The sequence below is a fragment of the Ptychodera flava genome, chromosome 2 (genome assembly GCF_041260155.1).
Source record: "Ptychodera flava strain L36383 chromosome 2, AS_Pfla_20210202, whole genome shotgun sequence".
In the NCBI taxonomy this organism is placed as follows: Eukaryota; Metazoa; Hemichordata; class Enteropneusta; family Ptychoderidae; genus Ptychodera; species Ptychodera flava.
The window spans coordinates 13,189,995-13,217,411 of NC_091929.1; the positions used below are offsets into that span (position 1 = coordinate 13,189,995).

General features: G+C 41.2%; 1 protein-coding gene across 8 annotated transcripts; it reads right to left on the reverse strand.

Moving 5' to 3' along the window:
* Positions 1 to 369: 369 nt before the first annotated feature.
* LOC139114990 (ras-related and estrogen-regulated growth inhibitor-like) lies at positions 370 to 27,277 on the reverse strand. 8 transcript variants are annotated; one of them, XM_070676930.1, is made up of 6 exons: positions 26,988 to 27,277; positions 13,647 to 13,798; positions 3,564 to 3,850; positions 2,490 to 2,546; positions 1,850 to 1,923; positions 370 to 1,427 (listed from the first exon to the last, which is right to left on the reverse strand). In XM_070676930.1, exons 3-6 carry the CDS (start codon positions 3,724 to 3,726, stop codon positions 996 to 998), a joined length of 726 nt encoding a protein of 241 aa, XP_070533031.1. In that variant the 5' UTR covers positions 3,727 to 3,850; positions 13,647 to 13,798; positions 26,988 to 27,277; the 3' UTR covers positions 370 to 995. The 8 variants fall into 8 exon arrangements, with proteins under 8 accessions (XP_070533031.1, XP_070533038.1, XP_070533048.1 ...); XM_070676937.1 differs by having other exon boundaries at positions 3,564 to 3,854; XM_070676947.1 differs by lacking the exon at positions 13,647 to 13,798.
* Between the last annotated feature and the right edge of the window lie 140 nt (positions 27,278 to 27,417).

Here is a 27,417-nt window from a genome sequence, read left to right on the forward strand (position 1 = left end):
GATGGAATTTTTTTATTTACTTTAGGAGCTTATAAATGAGCCGACGCAAGTGGTAGATCAGAAACGTATTGTGAAAGTTTGAGTCCCGAGGTGCATTCAGCCTTTAGAAGACAACAGAAAAAAAGGTCTTAGACCGTGACCCAGACAGACAGACAGACAGACAGACAGACAGACAGACAGACAGATAGATAGACAGACAGACAGATAGATAGATAGATAGATAGATAGATAGATAGATAGATAGATAGATAGATAGATAGATAGATAGATAGATAGCAGACAGACAGACAGATAGATAGATACAAAAAAGCCAACGGACTACACAAACTTAAAATGGAAGAATACACCTGCATGGATGGGTGACGTGAATTCCGGTACAATTAAGCATAAGTATATACACTCCATTTTATTTTCAAAAATTTCGTCATTACAAAAGATTGTCGATCATGAGATTCTAAAAGTTTTGAGCAACTAGGTGAAACATCTCCCCACTAAAAGACAATACGCCTAAATGGGAGATCGCAAGGTCGCGTCTTCCCCAAAACACATACATTCACTTTGCTCATGGAGAATGCAAGTCTTTGGGACTGGGATGGACCTGACAAGAACGTCTACAGTGTAATGAAGCGATGGATATTAATGTGGGCCACATCGCTCTCTCCAGTCGCCCACTGTCACTTTCCATTCATGTGCACATGACACTCACAAAGGCACTACACTGATAAAGCATAAGAGTGGAAGATTCCATAGATAATATATCGGCTCCTCTTGAAGTTTAATGCTGTTCAGCATAAATTATTGTAAAATGAGTTGTTCACGCACGATGTAGTGTCACTTTAAAAATGTCAGTCCCCTCATATCTGTCGTTATGCTTATTCAGCTGGCGTCAACATTGCACGAGTGAATTCTGCCATTCTGCCACAATCAACACTGATGCGGAGGTTACTGTCTGTTGATTGGCGAAATTCACAAATGCTGGAACCAATGAGGAGCCATCATGAAGCAGAGTTCAACCTCGCTTTCGAAGCGCGAAAGGTCAAGAAGTCTTTCACCGCCTTTTTCATTTGCGACGCAGAGGAACTGTGTTTTCTACACTCCAGTCGCTTCATCCTGAGTTCCCGAACAGCGTTACGGAAAAGTTCGATGACAAGCGGTATCTGCTGTCCATCCATGGCCGATACCTCGTAGAAAGGACATCCGATAGCGTCAGCAAGCCTGTCGCCGTCGTTTTGAGTCACTTGGCGGGAATGTTTCAAATCGTTCTTGTTGCCAACCAAAATGGCGGCCACTATACTAGAGGGTCTCTGTGCCCTAAGATCTCGCCACATTTGTTCGATCTGTTCGAAACTAGTCCTGTCCGTAATGGAATACACCAAGATAAATGCTTCGGCCCACGCTGTTTGACCGTCGCGGTAAATGTTGCCGGCCTGCAAAACGAAATTATGGTCAGTTTATTAAAATTGCACCACATGAAAGTTTCACCAAGATATAAAACATTTACATTATCCGGCGGGGTTTCGCAAAATTTCGAATTTGACCTGTATATGTATTTCATATTTATAATTTACGCTGGAGGTAACGCTGGAGTATATATGCATGATTATACTGACGTTCTGAGGCATACTGACGTCATCAATCCTGACCAATCAAAACACTTGGAATCGAAATGGTGGATAGTCCTGGAACACAACGTCACGAACTAAAAGGGAATATACGTTTTGGAAGTATAATGTCACAGATAGTGCTCACACTGACACTATCGATGAGTAAAGTGAAAGTATATGTACAGAGCGCCCCAATTGTAGGACAACATTTTAATCCTGTTAATTGTGATTAAAGGAGAACTTACGTCACCGGCTGTGTCCAGTATTTCCATAGAAACCTCATCATCATCCACGGTAGTTTTGTGTCTATACGTACTCTCTGAAGTATAGAAAGTATACGAACCATCAGCTGACTTCACAATATGTCACGCGTGTTGTCTGAATTATCGTCAATGAAGTACTCGTGCTTTATTTGCTTTTTCTATCATTATTCACAGAACTAATACATGCATATATCGTAGAAAAGAAAATTGAACGGAATGATTTGTGCATATGTACAGAAGTCAGAGGCGGATAGTGACGTCCTACATGGAAAAAAACTAGTCAGCGGAAACTTTGTTGGTATGTATAGCCTCAGAGAGAGGCCTTAGAGCAACAAAAATTAAAATGTTTTGACTTCAGTATTTTCATGATATTAGGAGATTGATCAAATGATCGGTGGTTAGCCCTTGCTCCTGAACACGCACACAATTTCCAGTCACAAAACTTGATGACCTGATGTTACGAGAAAGATTCAGTTTCGTTTTGGCACTTTAGGGAGAGCAGCGATGCCTCCTGGCAGCCGATTTTCAGTCAGCAGTGTCACAACTCACTCTAACATGTAAGAAATATAACTACCATGGTGTATAAAAGCAGCGACTTTGATTCTCCCAATTAATTACCTACCTAGCGTTGGATGATATTCGCCTATGAATCGCCGTGTTAAAAATCTCACCGTAAGAGCTGTGGATATAAAACAAAAATATCGAATAACATTTCAGATTCTCTATCAGGTCACGGTAATGAAGAAAGAAAGTCCATAATTGATCTACTGGTCTCTTTGTTGTAACTGTGTTAAGTAATTATTGACACAATGACTCTCGTTTGTAAGAAAGTTCTTGAAATTGGAAAGTGACTCAGTGTACAAAATGATCATACCGATGTATAACTTCAAGAGTGTCAAATTTTAACCCTTTGCTAGTATTTCAGCATGTTCCAAGTAATCAAAGGTATACTGTCACCTGTTCCAATTTTGCCACAGTTACCATGGAAAGACAAAATCTAACCAATCACAGATTTTAAGCGGGTGGTCGCTTTTTAAAAACAGCGCCCTCACATTGGCATTTTGAATACAAGGAACGCCCCTTTGACCATATATAAGCATATTTAGATTAAAGGTGGACTGTATACCTTTAAACAACACAAAGGTTTTCATACCAAAACATAGTTCATGAACAAAAGCTAAAAAAGGAGCGACTTTGTCCCTTTTAAACTGTTTGATATTGATTCGACGACAATATTTAGAGCAGGACTTGACAAAATAAATTACGTACTCAATTTATTTATTAAAGTAGAGGCAGATAAATAATTAGGTTCACTCATTAGTTAATTTCAGGCAAAGGGAGTACATATTCACACTGACACATGCGAGAGAAATTAGTTTACTGCGATTAAAAGACTACCAAAGGCCTTGTTGAGATGCCATCATTGAAATACCGTAGGCTTGAGAACAGATTTGACATTGAACAAAGGAGTATGTGCAATTGCCAATTTGCAATTTGGAGTGAGTATAGCATCACCACTTGACCTACAATTCAAGTAATGCACATACGGCCAAGTACGACTGACCGTCACACAAGTACGGCTGACTGTTAAACTTTTGAAGAAAGGGAGTACGATGACTTCCTCACAATCGATATGATCAAGTTGAGAGAAACAAAAGCATCGCACACAAACTTCATAGAGGGCGGTGATACCTACCGGTTTTTCCGACTCCTGACGCACCAAGCACAACTATCCTGACGGCGGCACAGGTCGATGACCTCCGTCTTTCACGGTTTGTGTAACTGGCCAATGAAGTCTCAGATTTACTATGACGTAACATTTCAGGTTTACTCTGACGCACGGACTGCGACCTGAACATGTTCTACACTCCGAAGTTTCACTACATCGATAGAAGTTCTGTTATGTGCAGAAGTAACCTACAGATTGTCGGTTTCCATGTGATCTTCAGGCATCGAGGGGTACCGGCGAATTGCAAACTTCTCCTACCTGAAAGAGTAAAAATATTTGGTTTAAGTCAATATTCGACAATTCATTTTTTTCTAATATAACGTTGAGAACGTAATGTAGAACGCAGCTTTCGGTGTATACTATTTCTGCCATATCAAATGCGACGTCACTATTAGTATTTCCTCTACCGGAGACACCCTCCCTCTGTCTCCGTCGTCGGTCATCCATCTGTCTGCCTGTCTGTCACTATATATATATATATATATATATATATATATATATAATATATATATATATATATATATATATATATATATATATATATATATATAAACGAACTAAATTCGGGGGACGTGAATATATATATATATATATATATATATATATATATATATATATATATATATATATATATATATATGTACACACACACACAAACACACACACGTATGTATGTATGTATGTATGTATTACACAGACGTGTATGCGTGAACTATGTAGTTGGACAATGATTACAAAATATTTACTGCACGCGATGTTGAATAAACTGATCATATAGCAATTACTGTCAAGTTCATATTTACCTCCTGAAGACACGTCGACAATGGCGTTGCTCATTGTGCGTGCGTCTCTTGGCAACCACCACAAATTGTATGCACAACTGTCAAGTTGGACCTAGAGAGCACTTTGAGCAGTATATTCAAGGACACTTAAAAACACCTAATTACAAAAAAAATACATTATAAATCACCCGTGGTCTGCTGACAGAGCTGAACTGAAATCAATATTTGTAGACTTTAGACATGATCATGGCGAAGATAGAGCGAGAAACGTACACGCAGGTGTCAACCAAGTCGGGTCGATGATTTTGTGACGAATCGCACTGCGTCCTCGCACCGTGGATTGGTTGTGGGAAAGTTTATCCCTAAGTAAATTAAATCTGCTCCTTGCATGATTGAACACGAAGGATAGAAGTCAGATGAGTTTCCAAAGAACTCGCCGGTGTTTGATTACGCCAGAAAGGGCGTTGCGTAGATTGGCATATGTCGGTGCTACGTCAAGTTGGCCATCCATGATCTCAATCTTGCGACAAACCGCACTTTGTTTTTTGTACTTCATGTCAACACTTCGAGTATCCCACTTGAAAGCATTCTCACCCTTTTACGACGGGTTTGAGTGCATACTCTACTCTTGACGGTTGACAGATTTGTGCACTTGAAATCTTCCGACCTTGTGAGTAAGTGCCATTGAGACAAAAGCGCACACTTTTCAGCCGTGGAATCGGTACACTCGAAACTATCTCAAAGGTCTAGATACATCATCATTTCGCTTCAGCTCTCGATCCAATGCTTATCATTGAAACCTTCAAAACCTTCAGCCTAATCGCGGGGGGAGGGGGGCTTTGTCGCTATATGCCGCATGAAATAATATACATGTTGTCGTTTATGTCATCGTTTCGATATTTTTATTGTTGCGAGTATATGAAGGTTGGGGTTATGGCTTGGTTTCGGTGGAGGTGCCCATCTGCTGTGTCTATTAATTAACACTGTGTTCGTAATAACATTGCCTGTACAATGATGCATCAATGCCAGAACTAAGAGTCCGACAACGAAGTGAAGCCATAGTGAGTCCATGAAGGTGCTGCTTAAAACGCAAAACCATGATATTAATGTTTTAAGTTTGTAGGTGTGTTCGCAACAACAACAATAATAAAAGTACAGAATATCGACAATATTCAAAAACAATAACAAATTTTATATCATTCGCCATGAACATTATTAATTAGTCCCCTATTCTACATGATGCAAAGCGTCATCGTGAGCATGCTTGGCTTGTATGTATTACCCTATCTATCTCCTTGCCTACTAGTAAATCGATCAATCTGTCTACCTTTCCGTCATGTCGCTCAAAAGCACCCACAGCCTCGATCTATTCCGTTCACTGTAACTTACAATCTGACGGTCTGTTTGTCAAACAGGCTGTGCCATGCCCACCGGTCTTGTGACCCTTTCAAATTATAACGGCGTCGGTCTCACTACCTCAGCCCAATTCACAAAATCCAAGACTCGCGTCGTCCCCTGAGTTTAAAATACCTAGACATCTCGCCGCTGAATTCAGTATCTCGACAAACTGCGCGTCTCTGTTAAACTATCGATATCTCTTTTACCGAGCTTGCTTGTCGCCGGCTCCAATATTTACTGTCCCACTTCAGTCGTCCGCACTATTCGCTTCCAGTTGCCTCGGTACATGAAAATGTGTTTGTTTATTTGCTTTTCGCAGACGACAACTGCTTGCGGTTTATCTCGCCGAGTTTACTTTTCTGTCTGCATGCGCAATCCAAAAAAACCTGCTCAGCTAGCTAGCACCCACCTGTCGCTCTCCCTATGCTGGTATGTCGTGTTCAACTGAAGTTAGTACCACACTGCGGGTATTCTGAGCCACAAGTTGTAACAGAACAACGGTCGGTAGCGATCAACGTCGTGCTCAACTTGCTAAGTACGCATACAAAGAGTTTCCCCGTCCTGTTTCTGTCCTCCCACACAGCGATGCCAACGAACTCGTGACGTGGCCCCGCAGATAATCAACACACACATCCGTACCAAAACCAAGTCACTGTCGCGCTTTACCGCAACACGCATGCGTTAAACTATAATCACCCGCTCAAAATATAAATAAACAAAGTTCTAAAAATAGGAAATTGACCTGTAGTTTGCGTTTTGTAGTTTCATCTGTAAATGTTGATAATAAGCTTCTATAGGTCTTTAAACATTTAAAAGCTTATTGAAAACCCAGTAACTTGTTTTCATAAGCTGTATGAACGCGGACTTCATGTTGCCTCACAAGGAGAGAACTTTCCCGAACTTGGAGGGCGAAAATTGTATTTAATCTTCCAAATATACGCAGGAAGCAAGGGAGACGGGCCATAACGAAACAAAATAGCGAACAAAAACAAAAACAAACAAAACTATTTCAATAAATCATATCGTGACGATTTTTGTCAGCGTTATCTGATCTGGCCGGCATATCACGCGGCAATCCAACGTGTGTCGTTTGATACTGAAAGCCTGTATACGCGTCTGACCATATAGACGGTCTGCTGCTGTCTATGATCTGATCAATTTAGTTCCAACATCAGGACAGAAACCTCGTACTTCCGTGGTCGTCGCGTACTGACGCAGTCATAGTTCTGCAGTCTGTTAAAAACACTACAAACTTGAGTACAAAGTGCTCGGTCGCCAGGACAAGTACACAATAAACACGTTTGAAATAACGTAAGCTTTCCCACACAAACGTAATCCGTGTACACGGCACGGTACGTGCTGCTCTGCTATACTCAACGTCGTGTCGTCTGCAGTGCAGAACAACTAAACCTCGGATTCTGAGAGATCATGTATATTGTTGCCACAGGCGTTTGTGTGCTGGGTAGTCTACTCGATCAATCGATCGCCTGCTCAGTGCTCTGCCCTCTTGATCGAGCAGACTACCCAGCACACAAACGCCTGTGATTGTTGTGTGAACTCGCAGTCCCTCTGCAAATCTATGGTTTCGTTATCCTTCCGCTCTTTGCCTCTATAATACACTCTATATCACCGGATGAATGGCTAACACTTCAGAAAGCGAGTGAATGAGCTTCACAAAAACCTACTTTTACAGCAGCCACTATAAATACCATGATATCGTGGGTTTTACTGCACACGTGGGATTCATACGTGATCAGCGTGCAGTATCAGGCGAATTCCAGGCCGTGCTTTACAATCAGCTTTTAAATCCCATGGTACTGATACGGGACTGAACATAATGAATTACAAGCGAACATATGTAAGATTGACATGTGATCGCCGGGCTACCTGTGGCCAGTTTCTCGTACATGGGCACTCGCGCGCGATCAACAGGTACGCTCTGTCCGGTGTGGATGCTTGAACACGGTCCCTTTTGTGGAGGGACCGTGGCTTGAACTATCCCGTCAAGCGATTTTCCGGACTCTGGTCATCCAATATTAAAATCAGTCTAGAATTTCAGTGTATGATAAGTATATGCATTAGTTTATCGTGGATCGAAATAATACAACGCCGACTACACTCTGTAGATTAGATTATCTGGTGAGCGAACATGAGTATGCGAGTTTGACAAATTAATGAGGTACCGTGACAGCTTAATATACAGTAAGTCATAAGTTTTGAACACATTACGTCATCTTCGGCCATAATCTCTAAATAGAACCCGCTTACGATAACTTTGAAGCTTTTAAAACCACAAGAAAGGTGACAAACAAATATCAGAAGCGGACAATTAACACCTAACGCGCGGATTTACAAATCTGTCCCTCAGAATCCGTCGCATGTTCTATTGTAGTCGGGCTTTACTGCCCCCGTGAATAAATAAACTGGAAAGCTAAGTCGACATTTGAAGATTACCTTGTTCTTGCTTCTTGGATTCAATCGACGTAGACGTCGTCCGTTGTGGCCCTTGACATTGTACGCGACGAGACCCTAGCTATTTCAATTCAACCTTTGAAGACGGCGGTCAGGGTAGCATGTGCATGGATTGAACTGCGGTCAGGGCAGCGATATCGCATTGATAGGTGTTTTACAAAAACCACAAGGGCAACCACACCCAAAGTTCACTTGAGGATGCCCTGATAGCGGTTTCTCTGACCCGATATTTGCTTCACATTAGACGTTTCAGAGTTGTCCAACTGCCGCGCCGCTGCAAACAAAAGCATACCCGTAAGACGTCTCTCGGGAGACATTTAGTTCTTTGAGTCGAAAGACTTAGCTTTCAACTTGCACACTGAATATTACACATGGGCGCATATGCAGGCCATGCACTTTTAGGCACCACATGCATATGATCTACTTTGTCCACCTTCTTAGAAGGCGGCGTTTGGTCAACAGATCTGTGAAGTCTCTTTCACATTGGTGTTGTGTCTACAGCCGTTCCAATAAAGATAAAAACTTTTTGTTTATGCTCTACTTATAGTTTCTTTTTCCTTTAATTTTCATTTTGTCACTGAACTGTGTGATTACTTTTCAAAAGTGCTTGCCATGGCCCATAAAGCACTGTCTATGGCGATGGTAATTCGCCCGTGGGCCCTTCCAGAGCTCGTGGGAAAAAAACTATTTTTGACGTATTGAGGGCAGACGATTTTCAGAACCGTTCCTTCAAGCGGGCAGGCGATTTCATAGCTCTCCGTGGCAGAGCTGTTTGTTACCGGTGTTATACGGCCTCCCACCGTGGGAGGCCGTAGAACGCTGGGGAGGCCGTAGAACGCTGGGGAGGCCGTATAACGCTGGTAACACACAGCCCTGCCAAGCAGAGCTAGGGATTTCACAGCGAGGCGAAATTGGACAAGCTGTACGCTTACGGTGCAAAGTGAACGGGGATACCTGTGGTATGCCATGCAGTCACCATAGAAAATGATGCCGCTTGGTATAATGTTGATCGCGGCGATAAACTGGTGGCAAAGTATCAGATCAAACAGTTACTACAGAACGTAGACTTAAAAAAAACCAAGTCATGTTGCTAAGACGTCAGACTCCAACCCAAACCGTTTGTTTTACAATCTATGGTGTGGGAACGGTGTCGAACACGAGTCTCGAAATCATGGACGTGGTAGACTCACAACCCTGCCACTAAGAGCTAGACGCGTTACCGAACATGCTAACGTGGGCGATTGCAAGAACTTGTGGCAGCACTGGTCGCGCATGGCACGTTCCTGCCTACACACCGTCCGAAAACAAAGCCCTGCACAATCTACCCGCGCTTACCGTACACCATGTATCCTTCTTCAATGAAAGTCTCGACATCCAAGTCCAAAAATGAAGTAATGCACCAATAAGCACTCCAAGTTTGTATCCACATTAGGGTACCGGGAGAACTGCATATCGACTGACCACACAGATATCTGGATATGCGTCTTGTCTTTGACCACGCAAATTAAATTATGACTGCCGTGAAGCAAACAATCACAAACAAACATACCACAGAGTAGATAGGTTAATAGTGTTCGCCAGGCCACTAACAGGCTGGCGTGTAATACCGTTATCCTGGAAGGACGTTGCCAAAAATGTCCAATAAACAAATTTTTGCGGAGGAAATGAAAAAAAAAATTGCAAGATATTGTGTTAATCTTCAACAAATGTAATTTTACTGGCCTACAGAGTGTGCGATATTACTTTCTTCGACAGAACAATCCGTCAACAGATTGCAAATAAAAAAAAAAACACGACGTTGTCAAATTCGACATTTTCGCCACTTGTCAACAACTCCACCAATCTGTATGCTAAGTTTTTGTTTCTTTACCGATTGAGTGTTCTTGACCTTTCGGGATGAGGTGCCTAGTCAATACAAAATTTTCACTTCATGTGAGTGAATTGAACCAATACAACCCGTACAGTACGAGGTTGAATACGTATTGTGTCGCTCTGAAGTGTGACCTTGTCTCGACGGGGCGCTTTTTCATACACGGCACTGATTTATAAGCCAGTCAACACTAGCCAGCGTTTCTAAAAGGCAAGGAGTCATTTAAAGCCATAAAGTCACACCAAGTGATGTTTTCGATACAAATATGTCGTCGAAATTCTTGCTTCGTCGAGCTGTTCTATTTTGACAAGGCTGATAGGAAGCTGATAACCCGTTCTCGTGTCCAGATATGCAGATGAAGTTAATTGGTTAGTTTACGCAAATATGGTTTCTAAAAATCGCCCCGGGAAAAGTCTTGTCACTGAATTTACGAAGCAATAAAAGTCAACGGCCAAATTCAAGGTAAATTCGTTCCTAAAATGGCAGATGTGAACCCGGCCTAATTGATGACAACCGTGATGGTCCCTTAGGAGAAGAACAACGAGACCGTGACATTTGCCCCAAAGCTACAGTTCCACAGCTACAAGGCTCCGGGCTCACCTTGACTGCAAAAACTTTCCGAGGCTCGCCTTCGGGCATGCCGTTACAGCTACGCGACAATTCAGTTGTGAAGTATTTCACTGAAGAGATACAGTGTTCTATAAATAACGGTAAATCAGCGGTATATGTAATCCCCCGTGTTCCCAGTAATCGAGATATCGCTCGAGCACACCTGCAAACCCTCAGCTCCGCCACACGCACCCCAGTTCATAGCAACCAAGATATACAACCGTGGATTCCTGTGCTCGGAATGCCGCGACGGGCATCAATCTTCTTCCAACGTATTGTCGAATGCAAGCAAATTAAGATACATGGGTACGTTCCTTCAGTATTGTAAGAACTTCAAACATTGTGTATTTGCTAAACTCAACGCATAGCTCTGATGCAGTGAGCTTTACAACACCCCGCCTGGTCGACCTACATAATTGGACGGAAATCCGTGCTTCTAATTTGTTTGCTCGAATGACAATTGAAGGCCGTTTTGGTTTTCCTATTCTGTTGCGAGGTAGGGCGTTCTGAAGTGGGACAGGTCCACGGACAGACCGGGATTTAAATAGTGTGAGTGCACTTTTTCGGACCGAAAAGGAGGTGTTCGTAAACGTGGGAATTTAAAACTAGCATGGGGAAATTCTCAAATCGAGGAAGGGCAGTTACGAAAATGGAAGTTTTCTCTCTTTATTCTATTCTTAAGATTGCTTAAAATCCGTCAAAACAGCATACTCACATGTAATAAAACCCTTTTCGTTCCATTTCCCCCTAAATTGGCTGGCCCTTTGCAAAAGCACTTTCCGTCAAACATTGAAGCACTCACTTGAGGATACTCATTTCATAGAAAACTTCATCAGTCAATAATCTAATATTTTTTACTTTACATTTAAAAATATCTTGATAGTATTTGTTTCGTGCTCAAAATTTCTCTTTTACTGTTGTTTTTTCTTGAAATAATGAAATATAAATGATGAAATCCTGGCGAGCAGTCACGTTTCCGCTGATATCACAGACGTGCTGCATTTCTGTGATGTTTCAGACAAGTTTATGCAAATACTTTTTGTTGTCTGGTTACGTCATATTTATTTGCTCACTTTCTCGACAATCTCGCCTTATAGAAACACTGCAAAACGCAGCTAAGGTTTTAGTGTATTCTACTTTCAATGTTAAAACTGGCGAAATGTCTTGTGTTTGAAACTTGTAGAGTGCAGGTTTTTTAACACTACAGCTTCATCTCTGAACAAATTGATTAAGGTAGTACACGCCTCAAAATTGAAAATATGCCCATTGATAAACTTCCATGATAGGAAACTTAAACCATTCCCTTTCGAAATTAAGAATAAAATCAGGAGTCAAAGTGCAAAATTTGGTACCAGAGAAACACATTTCCTGATATTTCTAGACACCTGAAGTTCAAAATGGTCGCCATACCTGCGTTAACACTGCATGAAAACGCAGTAATACAGATAAATTCACATTAATGAGTTGCCTGTATTATAGTATAATACACGTGAATTCACATGAATCCACACGAATACAGGCTTGCTGAATACAAACAATGGATTCTTGACTGTATTCATCTGTATATGCACTGTTCAGGTAAAATACAGGCAATAATCCATGCAAATACAGTAAGTATTATTGGCTTTACATGCAGTGTAACTCTATGAGGAATTTTCGATTTCCACAAAAAATAACCCGATGAAATCCTACTTACTCCTTGATGGGCAGATCGTCCATGTAGCCAACACGAACACGAAGTGTGTGTTACCGGCTACCAAAAACTATGAAAAATAGTAAAGAATGAGCTACAAAATCACTATCAGTTTTAAGTTGCAGGTAGAATAAGTCTGTGCCTTTGTAAAAAATACTAAAAAAATAGTAGAAAGTGAAGAACCAGCTGAAAGTTAGTTGAGGAGACCTTGACCGCATATCATTTGCATCTCATTGTCGGCTACATGGACTGTGTGCCCCTTGATGGTCAGAATGAACCCCCACAACATGTAGACTAAAATGTATTGTGCAAGTTTGAGAGTCCGACCATCTGTCCCCACAAGACGCATCTCCAATTTAACTGGACATAACTTCATGTAAATTATTAATCCTTTGAGCACCAAAGTCAAATTTTGTCGCCTTTATCATGAGAAAAACAGTCAACATTTTCCTAAATTTTGCTAATTTTTATAAAAATCTGTAGCCAATGAAATGTGATGTCCCTTTGGTCTAAAATTATGAAAAACAATTACACAAAAATTCATAAAATTGGTAAAATGTTGCACCAAAATTTTTGGCGGGAAAAATACAACGCTAATGTCTAATGCGAGAACCAAGGGTTGAGGACTGCCACTTTACTAAACACTTGTTTGATATAGCTCTGAAACCCTTGTGGTTACCCATAATAACTTGCACACTCAAATCCTTATACGTCACGGATTTGAACTGTATCTCACATCCGGTCATTTCTTATGACCCGAAATCTAACCTCAAGTATTTCAAAAATGAAATATTTTGTTCTTTTAAAGAGATGAAGTGTTTTATTATATTGACTCAACGGTAATAAAATATCAGTGAGTCGTTCAGTACAATCTTTCATCGATGTGTCCTTGGTTTGGTATTTTCAGCAACCAGACAGCTACTTAAAGTTATCACCACGGTGTGCCTCCAGGCATTACCCAACTAACTTACAGAAATCTTCACTGTCGATGGTATTTCCCTTGTGAAAAATGAAGGATTTAAAATAGCCACATAATATCGCCAGTGCGTCCATCCGTCGCATTTCAACCGAATCAATGCACACTGCGTTTGATTCTAAAGTCGTTCAGATTGCTTAGACATTGGCACGCACCGTTTAAAATTACCTTGTAACAGAACTATGATGACAATTTCTACCGCAATAACAAATTACCACAGTAAACTATTATGGGATATATGTGTACACACCTGAAGCGTCAAGAAAATGTGATATTAACCCTTTTAAAAGTGGGTCGGTTAGTTCCTATGTCCGCGTTCCAGGACTCCAACGACGAGGGTGGTTCCAGCCGTTGTGTGGCCTCAGCGTGAATCACCTTCGTCGCGGGGAAGACGGAAATCGCCTGAAACAAAGCACGCCTGGATATATTGGCTGTATTGTTAATGTTTAGCTTCACGTCAAGGCCTTGCCCGCAGTGAAAACGGCTGCCAACTCGAATTACCGAAATCAAACGCCGTGTGTTTGAAACGAAACTGTACGGTGTCGATAGTTTCGCACGGGTGGTAGCTATCCAACAAGTGTCGCTTTTCGGATTTAATACTAAACGGCACGGTTGTGGACCTCCTGACCTTGATTCATAAGTCTCTCTCTCTCTCTCTCTCTCTCTCTCTCTCTCTCTCTCTCTCTCTCTCTCAAACAGAATATTGATTTAGTTTGTGATGTACTTTGGTCCTAAAACTTCCAAAACGCGTTTTTTATTCTCACCTAGAAAGATTTTAAAGATCCGCGATAAAAAGGTATCGATAAAGTTTCCCTCTCGTTAGATTCAACTTCAGGTTAACAACTTTTATGACCAGCAAGTGTTTTTTTCTCATGTAGAGCAAATGGGAAGCTAGAGATTTCTTTCAAAGCACTAGGTTTTACAATTGGGTTATCACTTTTGCAAGTTTAATTTTTCATGATATAAGCTTATAGAAGCAAAGCATAATGTGTGACTGAATGTGTATAGTCTTTCATTGTAGCTTAATATTTTGATGTTACGGAAAAAAAACATTAGCGTGAAATGTTGTTGATGGCACAATTTCAAGTATTATACTTATCTGTGCCATGCATACACCTGGATACACTTTATAATATCTGTAGGTCTCGCAAATAAAAAACTAGTGTTTATGAAGATGGGCAAACCTTTTCGCCTTGAATTTAAACGCTTACATGTGGTAACCGATATTGTTCAGCAATTGGTTTCGAGTTTGATGTTGGATCATGGGGGAATATACGGGTCTGGTGGTATCATCGTACACCAACGGTGTCTTAGGCGGCAACAGATGGAGCCATTGTTTCATTTTGGCGTAGAATGTCGGCACGTAAATAAAACTGGATTGTGAGAAGGGTGACAACTTGATTTCTCCCTTCCTTAACAGCATCACGCACTACGTGGAGTACACAAGGAACGATCGAGAGATTTATACACAAGAAAGAGGCGTGTCATGACTTGCCATATGCGGCGTGCCATTACACATGTACACACTCACACTCTGTGTGACAGGCATGTAAACTTGATTGGGAGTGTCCTGATGTATGTTACGAGCGTGGTGAATTCGAAGGAGCACTTGAGGAGTGACTTATATCAAAGGGTCATACCGAACTCGTAAACTCTCACCTCAAAAGCACATGTCGAGAAGTTCCGCAAAGTTTTGTGGTATCAAGTCTTAAAACACAACTTTCAAAGTTGCAATAATAAACTCTTTTCATTGAGAGAGAAATGACATAAAATACTGCCACATTTTGTCCATGTTAAAAGTGTTACTGTCGATTTACTATGCAAGTGCACACAGGATGATGTTAGTCCGGATGTTAAATCTATATTTTTCACACTAACCAGTACCGAACTGTCAGAATTTGTCGCCATCAGTCCAAGTCCGTTTATATGGAAATACTGGACATCGACGATTCAGCTTTAGTGAAAAAGACTCTAGGTGAGAGGTCACACGGAGGCAATGTTTTTTTATTTTCACATATTTCGGTTAATTTAAAGATTTAGCTGTTGTAAATTGCAAGTTCTTGGGATACTGTACAGACTTCACTTTGCATGGTTCAGAATGACCGGAGTGTGGTCTTTGGTCATCGATTGGCGGCAGTATCCCGATCAATTTGCCCCGATGCCGTCAAAGGAATAAACTACATCAATTAACGGTGACATGCGCCTCTGGGGAGGGATATCCGGACTATTTGCGATAGTTTGCTGGTCTACCGCTTGTGTGGATCCACTTTGAATCACGTGGAGTAAATGTTGTTTCACCGTACTGTCTTCGTGAAAATCAAAATCAAAATCAAAGTTTTCCTTGTGGAGCTAGGCACAGAGGGTATAACGGTGACTTTGAATTCCAAATGTCCGTAAATCCAGTGGCAATTTCCTTAAATCATCCGAAACTTTGCACGGCGATCCCTGATATTTACTCAAGACTATTAAAAGAGAATGGTTTAAGATTTCCTTTAGGAAATCCTGTGAAATAGTTTAAAACTCTCTGTTTCGAGGCTAGTATTACCTAAAAGTTAATGTAACACAGAAGGCACGTGTTTATATGGCCATGCTAAAGGTCATATCTTAAATGTTACAATTTTAGACAACCAGTATCACAAGCTCATCCAATTCACGTCACGTGGATATCGAAAGGCAAAAAAGTTGGCAAAAAAGTTTGCTTGACAGTAATATTGTCATGTCCTTAACCCTTCCCCAAAGATTTGATGAAAGAATTCTCTCTCTCTCTCTCTCTCTCTCTCTCTCTCTCTCTCTCTCTCTCTCTCTCTCTCTCTCTCTCTCTCTCTCCCCCCAGGAAAATATACCGCTTCAGCGCAGTAATTTGAGAGAATTGTGTTTTCTAGTATGATCAGTTTTGGTTTCATATCTTCATCACTATACCAGTAATGTTTTAAAAAGCTGTATTAAAAGACAGTGGCAATATGATGGCAATTTCAGTAATCTTTCTGCTTTTCTGAAGGCTGAGATTTATTGCGAAAAGTAAGTCATATATAATCAAAATATATAATCAAAAGTTAAACGTTATTCCTTCCTCCTTACTGTGACGGCAACACCTTCAGTGACGCGTCACCATCAAAGGGTTTAGATTCGTGGGCGGTATGGTGGAGACGACACTGAAGCTAACTCGTGAGAATAATTGTTAGTGGGAAAAGCGTAAAATCTCGTAAAATGTCACTGAAATGTAGTCTGTGTTGACAAAGACCTACTTGCCGAGAGTTATGGGCCACATAAACAATCTCAATAGCTCCTGTGGCTTAAAGAGGTGTCCTGCAACAATTGATACTGGGGTTAAAGTTGACATTCAAGCATGTTTTGTAGACATTGACCAGACGATGTAAAAACTAACAAAGTGATGGTTTAGGAAATTTAACAAATTCACGGGCTATTCGCTGTGTGGTTAAAGATCGATTAATGGGCGCCTAGATCAAAGAACGGCACAGCACGTGTTTTTCTCTTAAGTTTAACGATGTGTACATTACGATGGCTTCTTTCGTTTTCCGGTTTCATGCTTGCTAAAAGGACCCAAATTTAAATGTTTCGCTTAGTATTCTGTGCGACTACAGCTGTAGGTCTGGTTTAATTTGTTCATTGGGCGGTCACTAGCGGTTCTTAAAGCCCCCCCCCCCCTCCATTTTGACCAATGCATGACCAACAGCGTCCAACAGAAAATCATCCACCCTATTGTTTACAGATGCAACGCATCGAATGGGGCCTATAACAAAATCGACCAGCTACTCAAATTTACTCAGATTAGTTAATGTGTGTAAAACTTAAGCCCCTGCTAAGCCATGATAATATAACTTAAAGGTCATGACCTGAACGTGAAAAGCCGTACTTGTTCGGGGTCATGACCCCTGGAGATACACCGGAGTACCTTCCATTGAACAACGTTGAATGGACGGACGCCTTCATTCAATGATTACTTAATTTAATCCTTATAATTGTATTTTTGTTACATCGTATGACGGTTAGACCATTCCAAAGTACATTAATGATGTTTTACCGGATATTGTCAAAGAGTTATTTATGATAAAATGAAAAACACTACCAGTTTACGAGCACCTGCAGCGTTCAACATTTAATTGCCCAGCGTCTTCTCGTGTTGTTTGCAACATAATGCGCGATGTACACAGCACTGAAAAGGCCCCTTGTACCTGCGCATGCTCATTTGAAACTCTTCTGGATACTATTCTTTTATATCATTTTAAAATCAATTATTTTTAAATGCAAAATGATTCAGCTATCACGCCTGGATGCGAGTCACCTCATCACATGACTCCAAACCGGTCAAATTCCATAACAGTATAGCAGTGACATTATTGTGCATTGACACAACACGTGCGACGTGTATATATAGATATGCCGTGATTGTTGAACATAAACCAACGAATGCCACTTGACTGTTGATCCAGGCCCGGGATAAAAGTCGGTCGCTAGCTATAACATGGATACCAGGTATTCAACTGATAAAACCACTTTCCTAACAACCGGCTCCATCCGGTTGTCAGGATCTAAGTCATTTTTCATTATTAGTCTATTTTCTTACAAGACGCTTGATGATAACATTCCTTCCAGGATTATGACTTTTCCTGACAACCGTATCCTGGCACTCCTTGTTCTGCCGACGACAGACAAGACTGATCCGTTTTGTCAATTTGTAAAAATATGTTACGCAATTTCCTTATGAGACACTGACTTTTCCCACCAAATTTCCTTTATCAACAGCAAACATCCATCACAAAACATAACCCCATAAACACAAATCTGTGAGACTTTACTCTTCACATAAATGTTCACTTCAAGTAGTCTGTCTGTGTCTCTGTCTGTCTGTCTGTCTGTCTGTTCTCTCTCTCTCTCTCTCTCACACACACACACACACACACACTCTCTCTCTCTCTCCTCTCTCTTCTCTCTCTCTCTCTCTCTCTCTCTCTCTCTCTCTCTCTCTCTCTCTCTCTCTCTCTCTCTCTCTCAAAGTTTTGGTAGGTAATATCCGACGAGAATGGCTTCGATAGCATCTTGTTACGCTCTCATTCCCTGACCTACACTGATATCAGCCATCCAGGCAAGCTGGGCAAATGCGTAGCAAAACTTGATGGCTAGTCTATCTCGCTGAACCGGGATACATTATAAACTTAGAGTCAGGACAGGTGTTGGCATCAGCGAGCAGCCAACGAAGGGCTGTAAGATATTCTTAGGCACCTGAAATCTTTCTGGTACGCATCCTGATAAAATTTAACGACCATTTTGCGCTAAATCTTCTTGATTAGGTTTTGTACGTTAAATTACTTAATCTCAATAATAATTTTGGTAGCTTTTTAATTTTTCAAGAAAAAGTCCATGACCAGCCTTTCGTCAACCTTTTTCATTCTTTAAGCTTTTAAAATGGTTTTTCGGATTTTCTTTCAACATTCGACCTCTTTGATACTGAGCATTTATTGACAAGTGAATTTATCTCATTAAAGCGAAGAAACAGCACAGTTAAATTCAATCGATACGCCTTGAAAACAGACAATTGGCTATAATTTTTGAAAGCCTTACGGGCCAACTTCCGTACCGAGAGCTGACAAGCATTTTCAGGCTGGCCGACAAATATATCCAGTCTTAACCTTTTGCGATTATTGCAAGACCTTCAAACATAAGAGTCGCCCTGCACAACGTGACTCAAGGAAATCCCACAAAAATCATTTTCTTTCAATCTGGGACAAGCACCAAGCCTTAAACTGCGAAAATTATGTGATGGCACGAACGTCAGTCTGACAAATGTAGACCTAAATCCATGGGCCACACCTCCACTTCAATCAAGAGGTACGAAGGGTACGGGAGCTGGTTTGAAGAATTTGGCGAACTGAAGATATTATGAGACTGTCTGACATCCAGACAAGGACAGACTTAAATAATAGATAGACAGAAAGCTCCTTATACACAGACAGACAGACAGACAGACAGACAGACAGACAGACAGACAAGGCTGTCAGGCAGGTAGGGTCCGTGCGCCGACTGTGTCGATAGCGTCCAATACACCGTCGACACGACTCAAAACAATCATGTTTGTACAATAATGCAAATGTCGTGACACAAATCTGTTTCAGGCGGGAAACCCTGAAGTGTTTTATAAATCAGATTCGGAGGAATTTGACAACTCTATTGAGCGGTTAACCAAACATCCGTTTTAGCGACAGATTTTTTGGAATCTCTCAACTCATAGCATTACGAACAGGAACAACTATATATAGTTTATACGGACCCGTATCAACTGAAATCTCTAAAACTCTTACATTTATTGTCATCTGGAAGGTAAAGGCACAATCTCCTCCCAATTTAAACCACAAGCGTCCTCTCATAATTGTTATTAAACGTGTCCAAGGTCTGGATCGAAATATTTATACCTGCTCATGTAATAACACTAGCCCCTACTTGATTTGTGTGAATTTATGTAGTTTGAAGTATCATAAACAATTATGAAGCTATGTTTTGAGCTTGACAGCTATTATAAGCTCAAATCAAAACAAGTAAATGCCTTTCGATGACAATGACTTTGGTACAGCCCACGACTGATTACGTCACCATCTCGAATTTCAAAATCATTAGGGGACGACTGCATTAACTTGCATGGTACCTGAAACCCGAGTCCTTGCCTGAGCAACTCGGGTGACAAACAGAAGACGTTTAATCCCCTAGGTGTGAATGTTCCATTGTTATGTCTACCTAATCCAGCTGGTGCTATTGTAGTGCCATTGTAGGAAAGGCAGGTCAGTGAAATTGATCCTCTAGGGAAGAAGGGTAATTCCTAAGTTAATGGAGCTTTCCCGTAATGTGTCGCCATTTTGGAATATGTTCCGCTTTGACAGCGGTGCCTATAGGGATAAGGGACCGTTCAGTTTTTACGGCCGGGGGGGGGGCGGCAAAATCCAGGGGGGGTCATCGTAATTTTGGAATCCGCAAAGGGGGGGGGGGTCATCGCTTTTTCACTGGTAGGAAAGGGGGGTCACCACATTTTCAAAAACATAATACCAACAATAAAGTTCACTTTATGCCATGGCCATGATCGACCCTCTTTACCGGCGGGCCGCCTTCGGCGGCCCACTACAATAAATATACATTATGTATTACCCATGACCCTCTTAACGGGCAGACGCCTTTGGCGGCCCACTCCAATTAGGTTTACTTCATGCGATGGCCATGATCAACCCTCTTTACTGGCGGGCCGCCTCCGGCGGCCCACTACAATAAATTGACTTTATGTAATACCCCACGGCAATCTTAATGGCCGCACGCCTTCAGCAGCCCTGTCCAGTAAAGTTTACTTTATGCAATAGCCATGATCGACCCTCTTACCGGCGGGCCACCTTGGTGGCCCACTAGAATAAAGTTGACTTTACGTAATGGCCCATGACCCTCTTAACCTGAGGGCTGCCTTTGGCGAACCACTCAATAAAGTTTACTTTATACAATGTCCATGGACATAAGTTGTCTATGGAAATGAAGTTAAAAATTGCTTACAGTTGTCCTAATTAACAGACGTTTCAATGGATGTGGCTGAGAAGTTTGTGCACTGGCATCTCTGCTACACGAATAAAGTGCGCCGCGTACCGGAGTTCAAATCAAAACCATGCGGGTAAATTTGACATATGGGTTTTGGTTATTTTTCAGCGGGGGGGGGGGGGGGGGGGTCATCAAATATTTTCATCTGACAAAGGGGGGTCATCTTTTTTTCACGAAAAATGCAGGGGGGGGTCTATATTTTCTTGAACACCGGCGACAAGATTTTGCCGCCCCCCCCAGGCCGTAAAAACTGAACGCTCCCTAATCTTGAGGGTGTTCATTTGTTTGCGATCGGGTTCTTTTGTTTATTTGTTTGCCGATTTTCGACGATATCGAGAATGTGAAATGTAGAACTGGCATTTTAAATCCGGGAGGGACTGAACTAGGCGGAAGTTCCACAATACAACATTTTAATTCGAAGATAGATTTTGATTCAAAACGATAAGGGTTTATATTGACCAACAGAGCTAAGGCAGTTATATTGAAATTTGACACCTGTTGAATTTCACAACAGTTGTCACGTGACCTATATAAATCTTTACCAGGAATATGAAACTTTAATTCAAAATGAATAACATCTGTGGAGTAACACATTTTCTTATTTACCTTATAGGCATAGAATGATTTCCAGATAATTGCTTGGAACATTTAAACACAGGTGTGCTTCTGCTGCAAGGTCCTGATATATCCGAAAAAAATTCGTATTTCATTTCAGGGAGTATTCTGTCGCAAGGGGTTACAGAGTACTTTAAACTTAAATAGCGTGAAATTTACACCGTACAGGTGGACAAACATTGCGTCCAAAATTTTTGATATTCATTCTGGTTGCTGGCAACACGATGCTTTTTTTAAACAAAAGTTGTATTAAAGCTGTACGCGCCTCGAAATTGAAAGACTTAAACATTGGCTCAGCCTTTCCGTAAGGGATCTTTAGACAATTCCCTTTCGAAACTGAGAATAAAATCGGGGGTCATAGTGCAAAAGTTTGTATTACAGAAACAGATTAACCACTATTTCCCCGACACGAAATTCAAAATGGCCGGCATTCTTGCATTAACTCTATAGAAGAAATGCTGTTTTCGATTTTCACGAAAATAAGCCGGTGAAAACTACTCTATGAGCTTCAAAATGTGCCCTCAAGTGGTAGACTAAAAAAACATTGCAAAAGTTTGAGAGTCTGAATATCTTTCCCTAGGGCGCATACTACCTTAATTTATCCTATCTCTACATGCAATGTTTAACTTAGCAGATACCACTGTGTGGTCCCACAACTCGAAACGCTTCGCTAAATTTTGTTTTGCTGTTTTCGGGTTTTTTTTCATATATTTTGACCCAAGTACAGTACGATCTTTTGCTGGTGATTTGTGACTATGGTTTGAAATGTCTGCGGTAAGCAACAATCGACTCGAGCCTGCGCTAACGAGCGAGTCTACCGTGTTTTTGGAAAAACAGTACGTGCAGTGAGAACAAATGAAGGGGGTTCGAAGTCGCGGTACGGAGTACACTCAGTGCTCGGCTGAGTATTTTGTGTACATACCAAAACACTGCTGAGCAAAGTGCAAGCCAGAAACTAAGCCTAGGACGTGCTGAACTGCACAGGGCATGTATAATTGAGACGATAAAACAGAATAAAATTTCAAAATCGATAAAAACATAATGGCAAAACAAACCCTTGAAAACTCAGCAAAACAATATTTTACAAACAAACAATTCATCACACATTAAGTTGAAAATATTATGATTTAAGAGTTTACAGAATATACGCTTGAATTACATCATTGCACATAAGGTTACCGTTTTGAAGTAAGTATTTTTATGAAAAGCTTAAGGTGTGAGCACGCGCCACGAAACTGAAAGACATAAACTTTTGCTCATATTTTTAACTATTATCTATATCCTTTCGAAATCAACGACAAAAGTCAGAGGTCACCATGCAAAATTTGGTGCTCAAGAAACAAATTACCCGATGTTTATCGACGCTTGAAATTCAAAATGGCCGCTATGCATACGGAAGAATTCATTGAATTTTCCAAACACAAGCTAGTAAAAACTTTCTTTACTCCAAGAGCTTCAAATTGAGCTCCCACAAGTGGCAGATCAAAAAAGTTTAATTTTGGAGTCCGAATGTATGTTCCCGATGCAATTCTCCTTAAGTTTATCATGGTCCTTGTTTGTTTGTCTTGTTTTGTTTGTTTCTGTGTGTTTGTCCGGTTTTCCAGGGCATGGTAACCCCACCAGCTTCTGACATCCTCCGAATGCAATGACTCATGTGTATATACATGCCTGTGGTTTGTTACGAAGAAAAGCCCAGCTGCTTTATAATTTGTTGACCTCAAAATGCAATATCCGCGGCCCGGGGACAAAATACCGTTGATCTAGGCCAGAAACCAATAACGAATACGCAACTCATTAAATATGCTTGAACATAATAGCTGCCATTGGTTCATTACCACGATGACGTCATAATTAACCAATCAATTACCAGAACAATTGAAAATAGAGTCAACCGTGAAATTAAATAATATTAGAGGGGTCAACAACCCATGAAATTGACAATGTGTTGACTTAATGAACTCATCGGAATATTTATCGCAGACGACATCAGCGTTTTCAGGTCAGTGCGTCGAACGTCGTCGTTCCGCCCAAAACAAATCGATGGCTATTATTGGGCACCTATTACTGGGTGTAACGTTTTCAGGGCAATGCTGTACCTGCAAGGTTGACGAGAGTTATTTTGAAAACAGCGACATGATGTGTGTGTGTGTACAGAGTGAAGTAACCTACATTTTTTCTGACCCTTTTTGAAAGCACACAGACCAATGTCACCTCGGTAGATTGAGAAACAAGGCGGCTTTTGATGTTTCAATGCGTGATATCCGATATTATCGAGAAAACTGATAACGAGTCGATATGGCTGCTCAGAATCAAAAAAAGTATTCACAAAAAGTGGCCTTGGTTTCCAGATTCACGTCATTGTTTGCACACATTTGTGTTTAATCTGTGCCATACTGCCATCTTAGACGCTGCATGCTAAACCGAAATGGAAAATAAAACGCAAAAAAACCTAATCAAACTACTGATATTCACATAGTTTTCCTATCTTACGCAAAATGTAAACAAAGTACTCGTACGTATCTCGGACCAGTTGAGAAAATCAAATTTTGCTCAGAATTTCACTCGATAAAAACTGTCATATCTATTATAATTCGGCTGTTCCTGTTTGCCAAACTTTGTCATTTCTTTGTCAGTTTCTTCGGTGTTTTTTTTTTATCCTAAGTTCCTTCTTTCTGAACTTTGAGTCCAGGACAGAAATAAAATTTAGATTATTTCACAGAACCACGCCCTCTACGCTTGGTACAGAGTGAACAGTTTCACCGAGCACCTTAGCGGGAAAATTATTTGCTTAAAATTTCAATGAAACAGGTTGGAAATTGGCAGACTGATATTTTTACGACTTCTATCGACCAATAAAGACTGTTGTAAATTAATTGGGTATTCAAATGGTATATATGAGTCCGTACATGTGTCATAACAATTCGTCTTCAACAGTACTACAGACTTGTTACTGATAGCGTTGGCGTCAACATTTGCTTCAAATCATTAGCGCTGGATGTGATCCAAACTCGAGATCGGTGACTCTATTAACATCAGGGAAGCCGTCTTCAATTAATTTGTTTTTGAACGCTTGCCTAGCTAGGCAATCGCGTGTATCCAAAGCCAATTGATGGGTTTATAACCAAGGCTGTACCACCGTGTACCGGCACATACGATGAATATGAACCCATTAGCGGCACTAGCAGCGTGTAGGCCTATCAGCCAGATTTAGTTCATGTACAGTATATACTAATACAATTACAAGAGTTCCTAAGACTATAAGCTTATATATTTGTTGGTAGTTTGTGTAAAAATACAGTGGAAGGATCGTAGACTAACCAAAAACCGATATAATTTATAAATTTGTCTCATAATGTGTCTCTGCCCGTCTAAATGTTATTTTTCACTAAACGCATAAAAATCACAACTGTAACTTTTAAACAATGACAGAGGCAGAAAAATATGCATCGTCCGGTCCGCACGGCTAGATAAGGACTGCGTAGCATAGTCTCCCTAACCTACGACGGAGGGGCTCCGCCCGAAGAAACACCCTCGGCTAGCGAAGTCGAAAAATATGTCGTGAAAAGAAATGAAGAAGTCGGCTTTACATAACTCAGATCCGCTAGTGCTTTGGGGGATACTTTTGATATCGCTAGGCTAATCAAAATGCCCATCGTCTGATCAGAAGAAACGCAAATATTTGGAGTTGAAATATCAAAGCAACATTTGTATGTTCAGCAGGGACGATATGATAACTGTCCACGGTAGCATTTCGTACGCTAATCGTTATATTGTCTTCAAAGTTCGTATACCTGTTATGGAGACAGGCCAAAGACTGTTTTCTCGACCTGTTCTGTCTCTGGCCTGAGCTCTTGCGGAGAGGAGATGATGGCTTGTCGGCGATAATGTTAAATACTTCAACAGCGTGTTTGCAAATGGATGCAAGTGACTTCTAAAATAATACAAAACCTGGCAAATATATCGTTCAAAGACGGCGACATTGAGCATCAGGAACTATTGATATGAAGATACCTGTATTAGGTGCGTGATAATACTACGTCACGTCACGTGTGATTACGTAATAGGCGTTTACAAGTCTTCCGCACTGAAGGAAACGTTTTAGACAGAGGACAATAACACAGGTGTAAAAAAAACTCACACACACAAAAATACGTTTGTTCGAGTTTAATCATTTGCGGAGAGAGAGAGAGAGAGAGAGAGAGAGAGAGAGAGAGAGAGAGAGAGAGAGAGAGAGAGAGAGAGAGAGAGAGAGAGAATCATTTGCGGAGAGAGAGAGAGAGAGAGAGGAGAGAGAGAGAGAGAGAGAGAGAGAGAGAGAGAGACTCGCATCTTGTTCTCCTCTGTCTCCTTTATACGCGCTCACCAAAATGTTTCCAAACCAAACGCTTCAACATTTGCCCTCGCCAGCATTTCACAGCAATATCGAGACTGAGGGAGCACTGTGACGTGGCACACACACTTTTCCACTTGCAAACCTGACACCGCCTGGAAAATTCAAAACTTTTGCAGGAGATTTCGATGAACTCATGCATGGCGTGGAATACAAAGTGGCGGTCCATGTATTTTGCACCCAATTCCTAGATTGGTTACAGAACTGCCTCGGGGCTTGTAGCACCGTAGCGTCGGACTGACGCAGGCGTTTTAAATGTCACCTATAATTGGCTGGTCTGTTGTAGCTTCACGCGGCCCGTCTATTTACATGGAATATTGGTAGTTTAAAATGTTGTCTGGTGTAGACAGCGGAAAACTATCAAAGTGGTTGTAAAGTGTGACTACACCTGATGTTTATTTTCACGTTCCACTATATAGACAGAAAGTATGTGTTGCTCAGATAGATAGGTTTGAAGCATTGTCTACGTCGACGTCACAAGCTAAAGTCTAGGCATAGTTTCCCATCATTTCTGAGATAATATGGTGTGACAGCCAGGGCGAAATCATAGTGTTTTCCTAGTGGTGTACATTATTACGTCTAGTTGTAGACAATTTGACAGCAGTTTATCTCAGGATCACATTTAAACTCCAGCTCTGCGTGGCAGCTCTGCGTGGCAGGGCTGTACACAGTCCTGCCACGCAGATGTAATTTAAACTCTTGAACAGCTTCTGGTTCGCCATGCGACTCTCTGCCTTGAGATGGTATGCCCTCAATAGTATGGTTGAACCTAGCTAATTAAGCTGAAATTTTGTCACAAGTGCAGGAAAGAAAAAGAGCAACTGTGCGTGCCTGCTGTGGGAGTCTCAAGCATACAGTCACGGGGGGATTTCATTTACTCATTTTCCTGTGCAAAGTCCCCTCTTAGAGTTGCTGATAAAAATATATCGTCCTTGTAAATGATACCAAAGCAACCTTTAAGGATACAACGCAAATGCGCCACATCACAGCGCATGGTCTCACCTGAAGATTTTTCTGGATCCCGAGCAATGGATTTCGACACAGGGTTGATAACTCGTCGCTTGTCCACGTCCCGCTTCAGCGCCAAGCAAGCGACTTTCATCGACGCCGACGAGGTAGGAACTGGTAATTGCTGGTTCGTGTTGCGAATTTGACCGCTCCCACGCTCAACTTTTCAACACCTCGGGTAATGGGGGGTGTAGTGTGAGCGCTGTGATCTGAGATCACGAACAATTAAGGAGGTCGCCTGTGCCCAAGCGCGGGTCGAAATGCTCAGCGGACTCCGGCATAATAAAGCAATTTTTCACCTCACGTCAATGCGTCAGACTGGTAATTTAATTGTATGCCCTGATAAATTGGTGTTGTTCCGTTCCCACTCAATTTTGTATTGACATAACGTATCGGGCGGATGAAAACTCGGTGTTGGTATTAT

Excerpts from the sequence above, each read along its gene's own strand:
- LOC139114990 (XM_070676947.1), bottom strand. The coding sequence starts at position 3,726 with ATGTTCAGGTCGCAGTCCGTGCGTCAGAGTAAACCTGAAATGTTACGT. Across the intron at positions 2,547-3,563 it reads GTCAGGAGTCGGAAAAACCG|CTCTTACGGTGAGATTTTTA; the intron begins GTAGGTATCACC and ends TTATATCCACAG. Across the intron at positions 1,924-2,489 it reads CGAATATCATCCAACGCTAG|AGAGTACGTATAGACACAAA; the intron begins GTAGGTAATTAA and ends TCTATACTTCAG.